This window comes from Rissa tridactyla, chromosome 4 (assembly GCF_028500815.1).
Source record: "Rissa tridactyla isolate bRisTri1 chromosome 4, bRisTri1.patW.cur.20221130, whole genome shotgun sequence".
NCBI classification, from domain to species: Eukaryota; Metazoa; Chordata; class Aves; order Charadriiformes; family Laridae; genus Rissa; species Rissa tridactyla.
In genome coordinates this window covers 29,590,556-29,606,982 of record NC_071469.1, presented here as the reverse complement: position 1 = coordinate 29,606,982, position 16,427 = coordinate 29,590,556, and the positions used below count along the sequence as shown (strand labels likewise).

The following is a 16,427-nucleotide window of genomic DNA, read 5'->3' as shown; positions in this document are numbered from 1 at the left end:
CAAGCATCTACAAAGCAAACCCCAGTAGGAAAAGATGCAGCAATCTGGTTAACAAACACTGACTCTTCTGCATAAACATAGTTGGAAAACAGGCCCCAGATTTTAATACAAAAATGTTCCTTTGACTTGTAACCCTGTGTCATAAGGGGAGCAGAGACATGCCCCTTCTCTGTGCCAGCATTTTCTTCCCCTTACAGTGCATCCCTTGGCGCCTGCTTGGGAGCACAACCCTCAACAGAGCCACAGGTAGAGAAGTCTGTTCTGCAGGGCTGTGTATCAAAGAGACAGAGGTCCCAGCAAGGCACAGAGGGCAGAACAGGAGGCTGCATCCTAGCCTCACACCAGTGCATCCTGGACAAGTGGAGGTTCCTCTTGCCGTTGCTTCTACAAGCCCCATGAGGCAGTGTGTTCTCTTTGGACACCCTAGCAGCTCAGCCCTTTCCCCCATGAGAGACAGGGAAGCAAGAGAAAGGGGCTGGGAGAAGGACGGCATAGATGTGTCTGCTCCTGGCAGAAGCCCCCAGACTTGGCTCTGTGTCCATCAGCAAAATCCAGGACTGGTCTTGCACTGGATGAATCCCTTGTTGACAGCTGCTGGCTTGGCAGCTCCATGTCTGCTATTCAGAGCTCTCCCATGCGCATGCAGGTTCTGTGGCTGGACAGACAAGGGCTTGTTTTTCAGCATCCTTCCCTGGCTTCATCTTCTCGCATCGAGTGAGCTCCCATCTTCCCTCTCCATGAAGTTTCAAAATCCAGCTGTGGAACTGCAATTTAATAACACAATGACTGAGGGATATCTCTACAATGGCAAGTCCTCCCACAGTGAGGTTCTCCAGCCTCAGTCACTCCCTTCTGCTCACCAGGGACCCTTCTCTACCTCCCCTATCTTGCCACCACCAGGGAGCTGTGGGGTGCTGTCTCCCCATCTCACCTTTTCCAGGCTGGCCCTGTGTCCCACGCTGATCAGTGTCATGCCCAGCTGAAGGCACACACGGTACAGTTCATGCTCCACCTCTTCTGTCAACGCACTTGTGGCTTCATCTAGCACTGAGAGAAAAGTTGTAAAAGTCCCACAAATCCTCTCATGACCAGCCATCTCCCCCTAGGCAAAAAAGCAACAACCACCAAGAACATTTCACATATTAACTGGAGTTCACCAAGAGCATCTGCAGAAGGCAAGTGAGGAGAAGCCTAAGGACTCTGATTTTCCTCTGGCACAGCTGGTGTCAGTCAACTGGGAAAGCTACCCTTCCTCACAAGCTCTTGAATCCACCCAAACAGCAGCATTCACCTCATTCCTCTTCCTCAACAGCTGCTGGCCACTGCCTCATCACCCCTGTTGTGAAAGCCAAGACACGACCTTCTCAAGGCACGCTGTGTGCCAGAGCTCCAGGCTGCACAGCAGCCTGTGCACCCCTCTGGCACAGACCCCACCCGGAGCATCCAGCACAGCCAGAGGCACCTTCCTGTCAGTTAAGGGTAAATACTACAGATCTGGAGCAGATAAATTTGATTTGGTTTACACCATCTCTACAGCTTTTAATTTGCAATCCACAGATTCCTTCTGCCCACACAGCACCAAGCTCTGCCGCAGGCTTCAGGGGAAGAGAGGTACTTATGTGTGTCTATGTGCCACCGACACTGGCTCTGTTCAGGGACACCCACCCGGGCCCTCATGACAAGTCCTCCAACAGCTCCTCCAGCCCCAGCAGTCACTAGCAATCTAGGTGCACAAAGGAATTAGCCCCATCTGCTAATGGGAGCTGCTTCTGTGATCTTTCAGGAACATTTCTCCTTGTTTTCTTTTACTGCATTACAGCTAAATTCCCCACATTGCTTCCACAACCCTAGAAGCTTCAGATATGGCAGCTGACACTACGCTCCCTAGCTAACACGCTTCTTTATGTGACAACTGGTGAGCATGCTGAGAGGGGGCTTCTTCAGGTGCCATTGGACCTGGACCAAGAGCATTAATCACTAGTTCCCCAAGAAAAGAATGTCTTATATACAGCCTCTTGATTCACCACCTTCCACACAGATAATGAAATATTTTCACCCCTGAATCCTCTGCACGCTATGCTGCTAAAGTAACAGCCAAGATGAAGCATGTTCCTAGCAAAGAAGACATTTCATGAGCTGTCTCTGTACCAGCTTCTCTTTACACCAAAGCCCCTGCCTTTTCTTTTCTTTTTTCCCCCTTTTTTCTTTCACAATCACTCACCTGCATATTTTGGCTGGAGGTAGAAGAGCCGTGCAAATGACAGCCTCTGCATCTCCCCTGGAGACAGGATGTCATACCTGCAACAGGGTTGAGATTCAAAAATCTCCCTCAACAAAAAGAGCTCGTTTGCTGTAGAGCTTATGGTTGCTGATATTGGCGACCCCAGCAAGCAACTTTCCCTGTGTGTTCCCCATGCCCCGCTCCACGCTGGGACTGGTTCTGCGCCCCTGTGCACAGCTGCCTGCAGAGAAGCACGGCTGGTGATTGTTGGCATTGATGCTTGCGGCATGAAGGCTGTGCCCCCGTATGCTGCCCATCTCCCACAGGACACAGCTGGACACAGCTGTTCATCAGTCCAGCAGCAATGTGCATCTGCTTAGAAGTGTTCCCCACCCAGAGGGATCATCCAAATTCATGCAGATGGTGAGTTCCCTTACCAGTTCCAGTCCACCTGCTTGTCCAGTCCTCCAGCTCTTTCCAGCAAATCAGTCTGCAGAGAGCACAGCAGACCTGTAAACACGGCCCCCAGCCCTGTCAACCCCGAGCCCGGCGCGTAACCACCCCCTTCCTGCTACTCTCTCTTCTCCCTCTTGAGCTGCAGTTGCTCTTTATCCCTCCTCCTCTGCCTGTTCCATGGACAGTCCTGTCCCAGCTGCAGACAATGTCCCTGCGTGTGTCCAGCACACGGTCACGGAATCACGGAATCTTCAGAGTTGGAAGGGACCTCTAGAGATCATCTAGTCCAACTCCCCTGTGCTGTGCTACCACAAAACCTCATCCCTTCTTCCCTCACTGGCAGCACCAGGAAAGAAGGCAGCAGTACTACCAGGGACTCACCAGCCCGGCCAGCTCCAGGAATCGCACAATTCTCTCATCATCTGCAGACCCTAGGGGAGAAAGCAATAAAACATAAGCTTGTATGCTGATAAACATAAAACATAAAATGCGTGCTGAGACCACAGCTGCAAGGATGAAGTCGGTGGGACAGGAGGGAAGGTTTGGAGATCTCCTGAGGTCCAGTGTAGATGACTTGACCACTTAATTATACCAGGTCATGACCTTTGGCACAGAGAGCTCCCAAAGACTGACCTTCCTTAAAGGTCATGCCTGTGAGCAGCACACCAGGAGGTAGCTGGGCTCCACAGATACACCTGAGACTTGGCTCAGTTCATGGTCACAGAGAGACACAGCCAGAACACAAGGATCCAGGCTTCAGTTGCCAAGGCCCTGCCCACCAGCTGCTCTCTTATGGCTGACTGCCCACTGCAGGTATTGGAGTCCTGGGAGCAGGACTCGGGTAACAGCCAGCAAAAGGATCTTATGTGGGACGGGAAAAACCTCAGGGTGAACCAGCTCTGGAGCAGAAGATCCACTTGAGCTGGTACAGTCAGCAGCTATGGAAGCTGAGCAGAAGGACTGTGCATTTGCCATGGACTTCTCTGAAGCTGCTGAAGAGCCACAACAGTAGCTGATGGCTGCAGTTAGTCTCTGCAAGACTGTGACTCCCAAGTGTTTGAAAGCAGCACATAACACTGCTTCACTCAGACAGAAACTTAAACCTGGACATCTGCAAGCTGCAGTGGACCACATGTGGTCTGGCTTAGGAAGAGGGCAGGGGAGAGAAAGGATCCGTGTAGTCTGACCTCAACAGCATGCGAGGCCCTGGGGCATCATTTGAAAAAGAGGAACAGCGAAAGGCGGAGGTGTATGGAAAATGAGAGGAAGGAAAACATGGCTTGCCCAAAGACAGGTTGTACCACACAGGTCAGATGTATCGCAACAGCATGGTGCCTCAACATGTATCCTATGTCTAGCACAACGTGCAGAGCATGGCCAGCTTGTGCTCATTGCATCAAGAGAATATGTTCTTATCGAGATAATATGTTCCCTCCCAAAAGGGAGGGGACACAGAGCTAACCTTAACCTACACTAAGGTACATCTTCCAGGGAAAAGCAGAGAGCAAAAAAAGTGAAATAAACGAGTGCTCCTGATGGGGCATGGTATGAGAGAAGCTGCACTGGGTAAGGGACAGGGGGCTGACACTACAGCATTGGCTAATTGCTCTAATGAATTTCCACATACCTGAAACTGGATAGATCTCCTTCAGCGGATAGATCACCTGTTTAACAGAGCAAAAGATGCCATGTCAGAGGGAGCTGGACACAGTCTATCAGAGATGCAACGGCAGCAGCATGAACTCAGGCACAAGGGAAGGAGCAGACATAGGCATCCTCCCTCTTGCAGGCCTTTCTGCAGCACACCAGTTCGCAGGGCATGACCACAGCTGGGAGCACAGCTGGGGCCAGAGCTGAGACAGTCCCTGCGCTCACCTGCTCACGCAGGCTTCCATCAGTGAAGAAGGGCCGCTGCGGCAGGAACACCACTCCCCGGGGGCCAAAGCAGGTCAGCATCTTGATGCTCCCTGCACAGAGACACACTCATGCCAAGCTGGCAGTGCCAGCCAGCAACTCCCCACCACCCCCTGTGCAGTCCTGCCCCATGAAGTAGCCAACAAATCACAAAAAAAGTATATTTGCAACACAGGACAAAGCAATGAGAGCCAGAGCAGGTATGTAAGACAGATGGGTGGCTCCTACGCATTAGTGGAACATTCACCATCACAAGGTGGCACTGGCCTCACAACTCCACACTGCCCGCCCCTTCCAAACTCAGGGTAGCCATGGTTGAGAAAGAGAAGGCTGCGGCGAGCCGCAGTCCTTACCCCGTGTGCTTTCCCAGAGTCCCCCAAGGACCCTCAGGAGAGATGTCTTCCCTGTTCCAGTGTTCCCCACAATCATCACGCTGTTTCCTTGTGAGATCCTGAGGCTCAAGTCCTTGATGAGTAGCTTGCCAGAGGATGGCACTGAGAGTGTCACCCGCTCCAGAAGGAAAGCTGTGTCCCTTGGCACTGGGTTCTCCCCAGAACAGCTGCTGGGCCACCACCAAGACAAAGGAGGAGAGATCTGGGGGTAAGTAATCATGCTGAGACTGGCAAAGATCAGGCACCTTAGATGTCCTGTGCTACTGTGACAGCAGCCCTGCCCATCGTGCCCCGCGAATGACAAATCACTGTCAGCACTGCCTGCTCCCGCCAACTGCATGCAACAGGCTGTGACACCAAGGGCCACCTCCATCCCGTGACAACCCCACACTCTGGCACGTAAGCTGCAAGCCAGCCGGTTGCTGAGAGGAGACTCACCTGTCCAAATCCCAGCTGGCTTTGGCTTCTGAGTAGTTATCATTTTTTTTTCTGCCAAGGCTCAGCAAGGTCTCCTGCAATTCACCAATCCTAGATAAACAAGAGGTTGCATGAACGCCAGGGACAACTTCATCAGCCTTCTCACAATATCCAAACTTGTCTGTGCTTGCTCGCAAGCAAGTGTTTCTTATTTATTTCGCACAGACCTGGGCAGAGTCTTGTCCTGCCCTTCCCCTTCCTGTGGAGGAACTCACCTGTGTGTGTAGCCAGCTACATCGCTCACAGTGCTGGAGAGATCTATGAGTTGGCTGAAGCAGCCAATGAGGTAGATGGAAACAAAGGCATTCTGGGGAGAAATCACACGTCAAAACAAGGGTCAGCACTGAGTTGGGGCACTGCCCCTTCCTCTATGACTGCAAGGAGGCAGCCAAGGAGTCTAGACATTTAGATGTGTCAAGCAGTCCCAGCAACACGAAGGAGGGGTGGAAAAGTCACCCAGGGCAGTGGGAGTGAAGGAGATGACAACCATATTTGCATGGAGCACAGCTTTCCTGCTCCATACAGTAGTTTTTGCCAGGTGGACACATCTCCTGCCACCCAGGTATGGTGTTTGCAGAGTGCGTGCTGGCCAGCCTAGGGCCCAGCACACTCAGTCCATCTAAATTGTGCAGATCCATGCCACCAGCCCTGCCCCAGCACCATACATGGCTCGGAGCAGGGTGTCTCAGCCTGCAGTGCCCATTTAGTTATATTTAGCTCTGCATTCTCTATCACGAGCCAGTTTTGAGTACCTGGGAACAAGTCAAGTCAGGAAGGTGAATGCAAGCCAGCTCAGCCTCACAGGTGGCCAGGGTCACCATGGGCAGCAGCCCAGGGCATAATCCGGACTTGCAGCACTGCATGGACCCAATCCTCACCCACTCTACTGAAAGCCAGAGGCTTTCCTGACCTCCCAGCCTTTTTTTTTTTTTTTTTAGACACAGAGGTCTAAGCTAGGGAACACTTACATAGATGTGCCCTTGACAGCTCTCACCCTGAGGTTAATCATACACCAGCTGGTTCCAAGCTCCCATTTCCACGCCACCATGGTCAGGGACAGGCTAACCTGAAAGTCAGTTGCTGCAGGTTATCCAGCCCCAATGCCACCAGCCTGACACAAAACCTCCACCTTCAGTGACTGATCACCCTCCACAATGGGGTCTGGGAGATCACCCTTAGCTCACCTTGCTAACGAGGGCGCTGAGCTCTGTTGGACTCAAGTCACCGTAGACCCCAGAAAATATGGGAATGGCAATGACCACGTAGCTCAGGATGCTGCCCAGGTAGTCAAAGGTGTTGATCCCAACTGGGCAGAAGCACATTGAGAGAAGACAGTGAGTTAGGGTGGGAACTTCTGTCCCAGCCAGGCTCAAGTGCAGCCCATGAACCCGGTCAGAGGAAGACGCACAGTCTTGCCTCAGCCCTTCACAGTGCACCAGAGCAGAAGAACCCGTTTCACAGGACAGCACAAGCACCAGGGTGAAAATACATTTGTCAAGCAAAGAGCACTTTGGGGCAGGCCTCTGAGCAGAGAAACATCATCCAGACACATAGCTCAGGAACCACCATGGCGCAAAAGCCATTTTGCCTACTTGTTTCTACTCTTCAGGGGCCTGGCTGACTCACAAAAAAACAGGAGGGAGGGCAAAAAGGAAGCTCTGGGACAAGACGGCTGTGAAGTCTGTCTTGGAGCACAGGACAGGCACAAAGACTTAAGACCCCAAATTCCCACAGAGACACCTGCGTTCAGGGCTCTCCCTCCCCTACATTACTCAGAAGCTCACTATGCTGGTGAGACGAAGACGAGCTGTCTTGACAGTGGTCATTTAATGCCCAAATCTGGACCCAGTGCCAATGGGAGAAGGGAGATTTTCAGGGGTCAACTATGCTCAAGGGGCAGGCTCTATAGGAAAGAAGTTTCCACAGCTCCCAACCACATATACAGAGTCTTCTCCTTCCCCAAAGGTCAAGCCCTTCCCTCTCTTCCCAGCCATTGAAAACCTACCCAAAAAAAGCACAGATTCCTGCAGATTTACTTTCTGAGGCTTGTGTTCTCCGACTCTGACCTAGCTGGGTCCTCCACAACCTTGCTCTCTGCGAGGCTTTTTCACAACAGGATTCCCACTTAGGACTGCAGGAGGCACCCTTTGTCCACCCTCAGGGCTTCCATGCACTAGCAAGAGGCGGGAGAGGAAAACCCGGCACTGCTGCTCTAGCAGTAAGGTTCCCAAGCCTGTGGGCCACCACAATAGAGCCATCACATGCCCCACTTCACCCCCCAAACTCCTCACTCACTGTAGAGCCACAGCTCCTTGCCTATCAGCTCCCTCTGGGTCTGCAGCAGGCTCTGCAGCCTCCGGTTCGTGCGCATGTGCTCCACTCGCCCAGCCCTGTAAAATAAGATTGCAACATGCCACAGACATCCCAGAAGCGCCGCAATGAAGTCGAAGCACAGGCTTTAGGACTGAAACTTGGAAAGTGTCTGGCACCTTAGCCTTCAAACAACAAGCTCTCTGTTGAGTGGGAACTGAACAGCCAAGAGCGCCTTCCTGAAGAGCTTCACCAGGAAACAAGAAGCCCTGCAAATCTCTCCCGGAGGATGCTGCTGTTGCATACAGGAGGTGAGGCAAGGCCAGACACTGTCAGGGAGGCCTCAGCCTGGAGCAATGCACACCCAAGGTCGCACACATCTTCCAAGCAGAGCCTGGTTGGAAAAGAGGGATGGCACCGCTACACAGCTGTAGCCAGAAAGGAGAGGGCAGAGGCAAGGTGACAGCAAGCCAATACCACCTGCGCGGCCAGCAGCCCCAGTCTGCCCCTTCCCTTTCCCCACCACAGAGGAGTGGGACACAGACAAGTCCCAAGCAGTGCAGCCCCCAGCATGGGTGAGCCCAGCTCCACAGGCCCCTCCTTTCCCAGGGGTATCTCTGCAGGCATCAGCGGGTCCCCCACCACCCAAGCTAGTGGTGATGCTCCCACGGCCAGGCTGAGCCAGTAGCAAGGAGGCACATCTCGGCTCTAAACCACCACCTTCAGCAAGCGTGGCAGCTCCTTCTGCTCCTTCACAAGGGCTGGGCTGCCCTCAGGTGGCAAAATGCAGAGAGAGCTTCACATCTTGCTCCAGACTCCCACCTGCTGCAGCAGCTATTGCCCCTGCCACCCAACACACACTTGTGCCCAGCACACACCCACGCTCCCACCACGGTTCACGCAATGGGGGAGTCACTAGGGCCTGAGCAGATAGGGCCAGGAGCTGCACAAAAAATACAAATTAAGATTTTTCAAGAGTCTCAGCTCTAAAGATTCTCAGTTCTTAGAAAAATACATTTTCTTTCTCAAAAATACCTCCAGTTAGAATTCAATTTGGCATTACTGCCCTACAACTCATCTCAGATAACTACTGAGCTACAATCTTTGCTGCTGAGTATTTGGTAAGGACAAAGCCTTGGACACAAGGAATTAAAGGCGAGGAAGGCACTGGGGACCAGAGATATTATTTCTTTTGCAGATGAGAAGTAAAAAGGTGACAGTGCTCAGGTTTTGTTTCTTCCTTTACCAAAACAATGGTTAGGCAGGTGCAAGAGGACAAGATCTAACAGCTTCTACAAGCTAGAGAAGTCCGACAATCAAAACTAGACACTCACCATGTGCTCCTCCTCTTGCAGGATTCTAGGAACGCAATCTTTTTAAAAATTCCTTTATTTTTAATTAAGATTCATACCATGAAAATGCCTGGGTTTGTGCAATTAAATTAAATTCTAGTTTCCCACCAAGTAAAGCTTTTCTACTAGTGAGCTGTATTGAAGTAAGACACTCTGTCTTCTGGTGTAACAACTCACTTTCCATTTTCTACTTAGAATAAAAAACTTCAAAATTGCCTGGAAAAGTACTGTAGCTTAAATAAGGGCACGTAGTTAGAGTATCTTCTCCATTAAGAAAAATTATCATCAACCAGTCCACAAAGAAATAAACTTGCCAACGCAAACCAGGATTGATTTCAGTTATTTAAATCAGAGTTTCATGCCTGTCAATATAACTCTTTATGAAATCGGCGATTTTGAATCAAACCACTTTGGGGACAGCACGACGACACTTGAAATGCTCAGTCATTACAGCATGAAGGAGCCAAATACAGATCACAGGTAGGGACGACCAGAGACAGAACAGTTGCTGCTTGCTTAAATTCCTAGAAGTGGTGTGATTTCACAATGCACAGGGCAAAGGCAGACACGGGACAAGAAAGAAGCAATGACCTCCTGCCACCGACCAGGCACCCCAACACAAGCTACAGTAAAATCGTGGCCCTTTTGTGGGTTCCAGCCATTTCTGTGAAGCACCTTAAAGGCTTCAAGCAGAGGCTCAACAGACTTGAGGACATCACTAAGCAGGGAAGTGCTGCTGCACTCCTGACTGTGTGCTCAGCTCTGGAGTAAATGGCACTGAGCAAATTTGGAAAGTAGCTGTACAGCATTGGCAGGGTCAGGGCACAGACTGACCTAGAGGAGCACGCAGAGGGAAAGAGGCCAGGCAACAGCTAACATGCCCAGAGAAGACAGGCAGGTTAGCAGCAGCAGGATGGGGCCAGAAGCAACCTGTAACAAGTCAGCAGGGGAACATCCTGACAAGATGCAATGAGACCTCAAGCAATCTTCCAGGTAAGGACCTGGCAGAACATCAGCAATGGGCTCTAAGCCAGCACCGAATCTGTATCAGGCCTCTGGGGATGTTAGGAGGCAGAGAAAAAAATCGTTGTCTCCATCTGCTGTGGAGTATTTCTGCAGAAGATGTACAGAATGCAAAGGAGAACAGACTGTCAGGGCTGTATGACACTGCAGCAGGATGGAGAGGCCAGAAAGCTCCAGCTACAGCAACAGGACTTGGGACTCCTCTGGGATACATTAATACAACAAGGATGCCCCGAGCTGGGAGGACCTTTACGAGGGCATAAAGAAATGAACACTACTAACCTGTAGAAAGCAGCTGGTTCTGCGTTGACACGAATCTGCATGTGCTTGAACCTGGACAACCCAAAAAAACATCATCAGGACTGTGCACAAATGCCCAGTGAATTATGTAGCCAGCATCCTTGCTAGAGGAAACTTGTCTTGCATCTGTCAGAGCACTGACCTGAGGCATCTCTTGACAGAAATACTCAACAGGCTCAAAAAGGCACCACAGACCAAGGCTTAGCACAAGGTGACATCAATTCTGGGACAGCTCAGTGGCGTGTTTGGTATCCCACACTCTGTGCACACCTCCTCAGCCCTTGGGCCTCCTGTTTGCTAGCCCAGGATCTCCACCGTAGAATCCCCACAAGCAACTGCCCTTGTTTGGGCTCCCTGTGCCACACTAGCTTCTGCTGCTGTCCCTGGATGCCCTGAGCCCCAGGGAGAACTGTAAAGGCCCTGTCACACACCCAGCCAACCCTGCAGGGGAAGGGGAGGAGATGAGTTCCAGATTATACGGAAAGACTGTGCTGCTTTGGGCACTTCATGAAGGTGGTGGCGAAACAGTAACCTGATTTCTGTCAGTAGATGCAGTTCATTGAACTGCAGGAAGTTTCATGTGCGGTTTTCTTCTAAACATCTAATGCCCTAGCAGAGGCATCAGCAACAGCAATGACCAGGCAAGCAGCTTGGAGACTGAACATGAGACTGAACCAAGGGCACTGCCTGCCATGACACAGAGCAGTGAAAGGGGTGGTGGGGGCTCAGTACGCAGACTTTGGAGCAGCACTGCACAGGCAAGTTTCTCTGAGTGTGGGGAAAGTCACGGAAAAAAGAAGTAGCTGCCTACATAGCACTGAACATGGACAAAAACGCAGCTTTCACTGGAGCTGCCAAGAGGCAGTGAAAACGCTGCTCTGCTGGGACTCACCTGAAATCCCCTTCCAGTTTTTCCTGCTGCACAAGTTTAGACACAATTGGGCTCATCAATACCTTGTTGACAATTGTCCCAATGATGAAATACCCAAAGATGCTCACCGGGCCTAGCCAGCCTGTGCTACAGAGGAGGAGAGAGAGGTTAGCTGACAATCCAAGCAAAGGACACCCCAGCACCCACAGTCTCAAGCAGTCAGAGCCCTCAACTGTCACCTCTCCCAGCTTTCACAGAGGTTGGGGGCCAGCACTGCACACCCCAGCACCCACAAGGCAGAATTCCCTTTGGAGTGCAGAGATCAAGGGAGCTGTAACATGAGTGCCAAACTCCAAAAATAAGCATAGGAAAGAGGCATGAAAGCAGGGCCAGGGTGGGTCTTTACCTGTGGAAGCACTGGTATGTGTAGTAGGCCAGTGTGAAGGGCGAGATGACAATCTTGCTGGCCATGGAGCTGAGCTGCCTGCAGAACCTCTCCACATCCTGGCTGATACGCTGGTCCCTGCTCAACACAAAGAGACATTGACACTGTTAAAGCCCAGGAGCAAGAACCAGTACTAACTCCCTAACAGGGCACAAGCCAGACTGTTTCATTGCCTGAACTTTGGACAGGGTGCAGGAGAACAACCGTGCCTGGGAGGGACCTGCACCTGTCCCCCTGTACCCCCATAACTTCTGTTCCCCCATAAAAGAAAATTTCCATGGCACAGCAGGACCCACCCAAGGGCCTTCCTGGCACCCAGGAAGAACAGCTCCTGCTGTTACTTTCACCTTGTTCCTTGTATTAACCCCTTGTTCCACTTTCAACGACATTATCCAACTCTGTGCTAAAGGTCTCTGCATCATTGTCCTTTACTCCTCTCCTGGACCCACCCCTGTACTACCAAAAACTACTGACTCCCTCAGTACTGGTACTCTTCAGTACTGGTGCTGCATCTCAGGCATCAGAGCTACCAGGACTGGCTAGGGCACAAGCCAGGCCTTTGCCAGCTGCTGGATATTTGCAAATGCTTCCATCAACGCCAGTCTTCCACAATAGCTGGTCCCTTCGCTCTGCATGGAATGCCCTCTGGTCCCTTTGCTGCAAGGAAGAAAGTGCTTCCACCCACCCCCATCCCATAAGAGCAGGCAGCAGCGCACCAAGCCTTTTCACCCCATCGGCAGCAGGCACATGGGTGACAGACCCTCAAGTCCCATCCATCCCACTGCTGAGCAGGAGTTGCGCTTGGGTTAACTAGAAAGGATTTCTGCATATTTACTCTCTCAGCACCTCCTCTGTTCAGAGCACGTGGATGAGGGCTTCAGTCTGATGTGCTAAGCCCAGGTGGAAAGGCCATGACTGTGAATGCTGGAGTCCAGAATGAAGAGCAAGGCTGGACTCCAGCTTAGCCATCAGTGCAGGTACAACCAGACTCTCAACTCTTCTGCAGTCTTGGAACAGCAATGGCTTTAATTTCAGGGCAGCTCTCACCCTGACTGACCTTACAGCCATCACTTTCTCCTTTTCCTCAGACTGTAATTGTTCCCATAAAGTTATAATTTAAGTCATGCTATGGACTCATGGCAGGATATTGCTTTTTACGAGCTATTAAGCAACATGTAATGATAACACATAAACATCAGCTCAAATGCCCTTCTAGGAACTGCAAGTGTTTGTATGCCACTCAGAACCCACTCTTCATTCCTTCTGGATGGATGACACCATGCACCTAACACTCAGTTTGGTCTGCACTGCATAATGGGAGATCACTCTGTTGCTCTAGTTCACTCCTAGTACCTGAGGCAGGGAAAAAATTCTCATCAAGGAATCACTAGATAAAGAGATTTTTTGTAGTGACACCAAAAAAAGACACTGAACAATAAGACTGGATGTTTGAGCAGAAGCAAGGTGGTAATGAAAAATACTGCGCAGCAATCCCACACATTCGGTCTGCTAAGGTCAGGAGAGCTGGCTCTATTGCTGTGGAGCAGAGCAACCCAGTTATCTCATGCATTTCACTGCACAATGTGAACACATTCCCTGGTTAAAAATAAACCTGAGCAGGATAGTCATGTGGTGAGGGGGCTCTGTCCTCCCCTTCCCTGTGCCTCCCCCACCCCCTTCCAAAGGAAAAGACAGGCATGCAGGAGCTTCTGGCCGTGGCCCATGTGCTACGCTGCCTGGGAAGCACTGCATGCCCTGGTGACAGGCTTGGCTTTTTAACCTCTCCTTGCAACTCCATGCTGCTGCAAAACACTATCGGAAATGTACATTTAATGATGGTGAGAGTAACCCCAACAGCATCTGGAAAGTGCATCCACAACACGAAGCTGTGATTTCTTGTTTGGCAGTAGGGCTGTTTGATCCAAGCTACGCCTCCTCCTTGCTTGCTGCTCCCCCTGTGCACAGCTGGCTGCTCTTACTAGCTGTCTCCTAGCACTGGGCCTGTAGAAGCAGCCAGGGAACAGGTCTGGATGAAAAACAATACAGACAATAACATATCTGAGACACCCAGCACAATTTCACTGTGCAGCCACACAGACCACCATGCTGTGCAACAAAGGGGCAAGGACAGGCAACCAGGAGCACTGGGCAGCAGAAGTACAGAGGTTGCTTCGGTTCCTTGAGGTCACCACTACTACCAACAGTTAGGAGTCCCTGTAAGACAGCCATTCCTCACAGGGACCTCGGGCTTGGTCTCCTCTGGTGCCATCAACATGGGAGATCGCACTAGTGCAGTGACTAGACCAGGGGTGCCCCCTCCAGGGGAGAAGAGCTTGGAGTCTCAAAACAAGTGTATAAAGCCAGACAATTTGGAAAAAGTTAACCCCTGGTTTCTAGTTTTTCAGCAAGTAGTTAATAATAACTTCCTTAAACTCTGGAGGGAAAAAGAAAGGCTTCTACCTCTCATGTGATGTCTAATGTAGGATCTTTAACTCTTCAAAGAGTGTAACTAGAACAGCAGTTTCCTGTGCGCAAGGACAGGCCAGTGTCAGCAGGCAGTTGTGAGGAAGGGAGGCATTCAGTCTTTGCTGCACAGCCTGGGTAGATCAGCAGCTCTGCAGTAAGCAGGACAGTGCATGAAGCAAACTGGAAGGGAATCTCCGGGTGGGCTGAGATAAGCAAGGAGGGACTGAATGTTCCTCCTTCTCTCATATTTCAAGTCACCCCTGACATTTCCTTCCTGGGAACAGAAAAGGGAAAATGCAGCTCTCATACAGTGCAAAGCAAAGCCCTTCCTGGATGTGGCTCCCATGAGTTATCTAAACCACTAAAAACCCAACTAAACAAAACTGTGTTCAGCTGGAGACTCCGATGGCTAAAGTTCAAACAGAAAAACAGGAATCATCCTCATGCGCTGCTGCATGAAGGCAAGGAGAGGCAGCGCTCTCTGACTCCAGCCAGGTCCTTTGCAACATCACACTGAGTGTCAAGGGTTGAGTTTGCCAACAGCACGTTTTATAGCAGCACTAGATCCCTGTTCTGCCGGCCTCCATTTTCCTCGCAAGAGAAACAGCCTACCCCTAAAACCATCATGACCAGCAGTCATGGGAGCTCCCAGCAACAGGTACCACCTCCCACCCAGGGCAGATGAGGATATTTGTGCCTAGATGGCAAAAGCTTCTAGGGCTCAAGCCCCTACCCAGAGACACAGAGAAGCTGGAAAAAGGCACTGAGTAGCCCACGAGAAGCCAAGCAAGAGGCCGAGAGAAGCTGCAGGCAGCCTACGGGTTATCGATGTCCTCACGCAGCACGTGCAGGCTGTAGTAGACCTGGCCCTGGAAGTAGCAGCTGTGGAGGTATTCGGTGAGGGATTTTCTCCAGTTCACGTACATCATGTTGCAGATAAACTGGTCGAAGCTTTTTAGCTGGAATGAGGGCAAGGAGACAGACAGGAAGAGATGAGTGAGAAGAACAAGCATTTCCCAAAATGAAACAAAACCTAACAGTTTGTACCAGCGATCCGTCCCACACGTAACTATCTAACAGGGCAAGGGCAGATCTAGACCCTTTGTCACCAGGATCACGCCAGGAGCCACGGGCAGCCTTCCCCTCCTCTCCCAAGACATGGAAGCCTGTGGCTGTGTCCTCCTTACCGTGGAATTCACTACGATGAGAGTCAGGGCCACGGCAGTCAGTGTTTTGAACCCGGAGAAGTCCTTGTTCCCCAGGACCTCGTAGTACTGGCTGGGGATGACACCGACCTGGTAGATAACCAGCTGCTCTGGAGGAAAGAGGCAAGCACGGGAAGGAAATGAAGGACAGCGGTGGCACGGCAAAGGGCGGGGGGGGGAAGGGAACGGGGAGCAGAGGAGGGGATGCAGCCCCCCCACCTCCTCCCCACCACCCCAGGCTCACCCAGCAAGGCGACGCAGAGCAGCGTCAGGAACATCAGGGCGGCCGGGGAGGGCCAGCCGGGGAAGAGGACGGCCTGCAGCCGCAGGAAGCGCCGCAGGAACAGCCCGTCCAGCCGCGGCCCAGGCCTGCAACGGAGGGAGACGCGGGGGCCGGCGGTGAGCCCTCGGGGGTGCCCACATCCCCGCCGGGACCCCGGCCGCGGGGGTGCTCCCGAGCCCGCCCCTCACGCACCCCCGGCCCGCCCCCTCCTCACCGGCCGCCGGCCCCACCGCCCCTCGCACCGGCGCTGCCTCCCGCCATCAGCTCACGACCGATCCTCGCCCGGGCGAGGTCCCGTCCCGTCGGTCGCTACGGCATGAATATTCATCACCCCTCCTCGCCCTGCATCAGCCCCGCCGCCCGCCCGCCGCCGCTTCCGGGTGCGGCGTCACCATAGAGATCCCGCCCGCCAGCGCCGCCTCTCCCCGCGGGCGCCGACCCGAGCGGCAGCGCCCCCCGCGGGGCACAGCGCCCCCCGCCGGCTCGGGGAGGGTGTGTGTGGCGGGGGGGGGAGAGGCCGGCGCCGCCCGACCCCGCGGCCGCCCCGCGGGGTGTTACCGCGTCCCCTCGTCGCCTCCTCACCGCCTGGCTGCTCACGCAGCCGGCCGGCTGGCTGAGCTGCCGTGTCCCGGCCGCCCCCGCTCGGCGCCAGCCGCGGCAGAGACCCGGAGGGTGCGGTCTGGCAGAGCCATGGCCTCCGGGCCGGCTCCAG

At 52.6% G+C, this 16,427-nt stretch overlaps 1 protein-coding gene across 8 annotated transcripts; it reads right to left on the bottom strand.

Annotated features, from left to right (window-relative positions):
* Nucleotides 1-74: 74 nt before the first annotated feature.
* ABCD4 (ATP binding cassette subfamily D member 4) lies at nt 75-16,075 on the bottom strand. 8 transcript variants are annotated; one of them, XM_054200276.1, is made up of 19 exons: nt 16,047-16,075; nt 15,677-15,801; nt 15,415-15,542; nt 15,047-15,186; nt 11,723-11,839; nt 11,338-11,463; nt 10,428-10,478; nt 7,756-7,850; nt 6,645-6,766; nt 5,676-5,767; nt 5,422-5,511; nt 4,945-5,153; nt 4,553-4,644; nt 4,305-4,341; nt 3,059-3,108; nt 2,659-2,711; nt 2,222-2,298; nt 932-1,047; nt 77-764 (listed from the first exon to the last, which is right to left on the bottom strand). In XM_054200276.1, exons 1-19 carry the CDS (start codon nt 16,061-16,063, stop codon nt 618-620), a joined length of 1,884 nt encoding a protein of 627 aa, XP_054056251.1. In that variant the 5' UTR covers nt 16,064-16,075; the 3' UTR covers nt 77-617. The 8 variants fall into 8 exon arrangements, with proteins under 8 accessions (XP_054056256.1, XP_054056255.1, XP_054056254.1 ...); XM_054200277.1 differs by having other exon boundaries at nt 15,958-16,068; XM_054200274.1 differs by having other exon boundaries at nt 15,930-16,066.
* Between the last annotated feature and the right edge of the window lie 352 nt (nt 16,076-16,427).

Bases quoted from the DNA above. Each gene is read 5' to 3' on its own strand.
- ABCD4 (XM_054200274.1), bottom strand. From the start codon at position 15,976: ATGGCGGGAGGCAGCGCCGGTGCGAGGGGCGGTGGGGCCGGCGGCCG. The intron at 15,187-15,414 runs GTAAGGAGGACA...CCCTCATTCCAG, and splicing joins TCATCGTAGTGAATTCCACG to CTAAAAAGCTTCGACCAGTT. The intron at 7,851-10,427 runs GTTAGTAGTGTT...CTTATTTTACAG, and splicing joins GAACCAGCTGCTTTCTACAG to GGCTGGGCGAGTGGAGCACA.